Genomic DNA, 3,033 nt, shown 5'->3' with positions numbered 1-3,033 from the left:
GGCAGCGCTGTGTGGCCCGGAGCTGCCTCCCTGCCCTCTCTGGGCCTCCGCAGTAACGCCTGCCTGCCTCCCCAGACGCTTGGGGGCGGGAAAGCTGGGAATGTCAGGTGGAGGCAGAGCCCTTGTCCGCAGCCCTGGAGAGCAGTGTCCCAGGCACGCGTGTAGACACCTTCACCTCATTTTCCTTTATTCGCGGGCACTCAGATATCGTACCGAGGCCCGAGGTTTCAAATGTACTTAGAGAAGTTCGCTCATCTTTGTTTGTTTGTGAAAACGAGGATTTTCCCCCAGGCTCGTGGTATCGGGTGTCCTGTTCTCATTTACTCACGGGTGCCGTAGTGCTGGATCGAGGCCTGTGTTTCCAAATGTTTTCTCGAGAAGTTTCCTTCATTCTTATATGTTCATGGGAAGTGGGGTCTGACCCAGGCCTGTGACTTCAAACATCCCCAAAGGGAAAGTGGCCCTGTTATAGTTTCGTCACAGGCCGAGAGCTGTGACTTGGCCCTGAAATACGCCTGAGGGACTGGCCTCTTCTTCAGATCGTTATTCTCTCGTGACGAACAGGTTCTTTGGTCCCCGCCTGCGACTCCAGACACACTGGAGGCCCCAGCCTCTGGCCTCCTCCGTGGGTCTCGGAGCCTCCCATTCAGACCGTTGCTTCTAGACCCTTTCGAAAACCCCCCTCTGCACCCGTGAGCACCACGGACGGGGCTGAAGGGGGGACTGCAGATGGCTCGGGGAAGGGCGTCCGGCTCCGGCGACCCGAAATCGCTGGGGAGTTCAGATCCCTTTTCAGTTAGCGGCACATACCGAGGTCCCGACGCCTGTGATTCAGACACGACACCCTTCACTTTAACAGTCACTGGGATGACCCTGTCCTGGAATTTCCAGCACCCTTGAGGGAACACGGCTCTGTGTCCGTTGACCTTTGAGCTCTGCAGGCCCTGATTCTGCACGTCACTCGTGGTGGCACCTGAGGTCCCGGGGTCTCCGGAATGAGCACTGGCGTTGCAGGTGCCAACCTGCTCTTTGCCCTTGACCTGGAGAGCGCCTGCCGGGGCTTTGCAGGCACGCCTTCATGGCGCACGCCCTGCCAGCCCACAGGTCGACTCGGCAGTTGTTTCTGAAGCCCCAGCCCCGTGACCAGCTGCTTTCACAGTGACAGTGGAGGGTTTTGGGGGGAGCATGGTGCGTTCAGGCTGGTGTGGGGCTAGGCCCGGTGGGCCAGGGAGGCCCCAGCCCAGCTGGGGCTTCTGGGCTAACTCATCTCTTTTGTCCACCTCTCCGGCCCAGCCAGAACGGAAGACAGGCCTGACAGGACTCTGGGACAGCCCTCCGGGGCCTCCCCCGGGCCTCCCCTGACTGGCCGAGCCTTCTCGCCTCTCCCCACAGGGGCTCTGCAGATCGAGAGCAGCGAGGAGACCGACCAGGGCAAATACGAGTGTGTGGCCACCAACAGTGCGGGGGTGCGCTACTCGTCACCCGCCAACCTCTACGTGCGAGGTAGGGAACGCCGAGTCCAGGTCGAGGCAGGGACCCGCCCCGCCCCGTCCCCATCTCCCCTCGGGCTCATAGCCTCCGGGCTCCCCCGTCCCCTGCAGACCCAAGCAGGAGGCCCCCTGCCCGGTCGAGGCCGGACGTGGGCTGGGCAGTGTCTCTCTCCGGACCTCGGTTTCTTTGCCTATAAATGGGGGCAGCTTGACCCTTCCCCACCCCTGTGCCTTGTGCTGGACACCCAGTGGGCTGCAGGACTTGGGGAGGGGGCGGCAGGAGGGGACGGGGCAGGGCTGGGAGTGGGGGTCAGTCTTGAGCCTGCAGGGCCCGGGGAGCCTGCAGGCCTCGGCCCCACCCCGCCCGCCCGAGTCAGCTTCTTCTGTGGTGTGTCGTGCGTGCCTCCCCCTGTCATGTGCTCGCTTCGCTTCTCCGAAATCCGTGGCCTCGTGGCTCTCGCCTCACCGCCCCTCCTCCAGCGCCCTCCATCTGAGAGTCGGGGTGGGGTCTTGGAGGCTGACCCTCGTTGCCGGCCCCTGCGGTCCCAGAAAGGACTCGTGTAGGCCAGCGCGAGGCCAGGGCCATAGCAGGCACCTGTACCCTGGGGCCTGGCTCTGTCAGGCCAGCCGTGCTTGTCCTTCCCAGGGCCGTGGGGTCCTCGCCTCACACCCCCGCCCACCCGAGGAAGCCCTGGGAAGTGTCTGCACACTTCCCTCTGGGGCCCTTGGTGTCCCCTCGGAGGCCCCGGGGGGGCTCCCCCTGCTCCCAGATGCCTCTGTCAACCCCCTCTCCTCCCGTGTTGCTTCTCTTCGGTCCTTTCAGGAATTTTAATCTGCCCTCTCCTCCGCCATTCCCGCCCCTCCGCCTCCCGCCTCCCATCCGGTGTTTCTGATCAGATCTGTGGTAGAAACAGCTTCTGCCTGCCAGGACCCATTCAGACCCCAGGGCTGTCCCGATTGGCTGTGGGCACGTGATTTCGTCACACCCCTCCTCCAGGCCCCAGCGTCCCTGGTGGCCGCACCCGGCCCCGCCACTCTGCACCCGGAGGCCAGGCGGCTCCTCCCCGCCGCAGCCCCCCTGGCCCGAAGCAGCTCCTCGGTGCTGCACCTTGGGTTCTGCATCTTGTCTCTGAGGAGGAGGCTGCTTGAGGGAGGGGACAGGGACTCGGGCGGGCGGGCGGGGAGCACACACCTGCCTGCTGCCTCGGCACCTCTGGTGAGTCGTAGCGTGTCCACGAGGCCAGCCCACTGGTCTTCGTCTAACCGGCTTATTTCTCTGCAAACACCCAGGATGGGGGTGTGCGAGTCTGGCAGAGCTCAAGGAGAATGTCCGGCAGGCATGGGCAGGGCGGGGGCGGGACCTCTAGCCAGGGCACGTCCAGGGAGGGGGGCCGCTGCGTCCTCAGCCCGCCGGAGGCGGGGTCTCCGGCACGAACTGCCTTCCCTTTGGGGGTACAGCTTCCCAGTCTTTGCCTGGGTCTCGGACGCCCCCAAATTGAATTTAAAAAGAGAATCGTGGAAGGCAAATGTAGATGTTGTTGGT

At 63.9% G+C, this 3,033-nt stretch overlaps 1 protein-coding gene across 1 annotated transcript in view; it reads left to right on the top strand.

The window, feature by feature from the left end:
• Window positions 1-3,033, top strand: part of PTPRS (protein tyrosine phosphatase, receptor type S) — a 59,082-nt gene that overhangs the window by 10,990 nt on the left and 45,059 nt on the right. Inside the window, exon 4 of the mRNA XM_023538594.1 lies at window positions 1,393-1,503. Within this exon, the coding sequence (XP_023394362.1) occupies window positions 1,393-1,503 (111 nt within the window). The remainder of the gene's footprint in view (window positions 1-1,392; window positions 1,504-3,033) is intronic.

The sequence above is a fragment of the Pteropus vampyrus genome, unplaced genomic scaffold (assembly GCF_000151845.1).
Source record: "Pteropus vampyrus isolate Shadow unplaced genomic scaffold, Pvam_2.0 Scaffold226, whole genome shotgun sequence".
Classification (NCBI taxonomy): Eukaryota; Metazoa; Chordata; class Mammalia; order Chiroptera; family Pteropodidae; genus Pteropus; species Pteropus vampyrus.
Note: the sequence above shows the minus strand (reverse complement) of the source record. Positions and strands in the feature narration are given on the sequence as shown.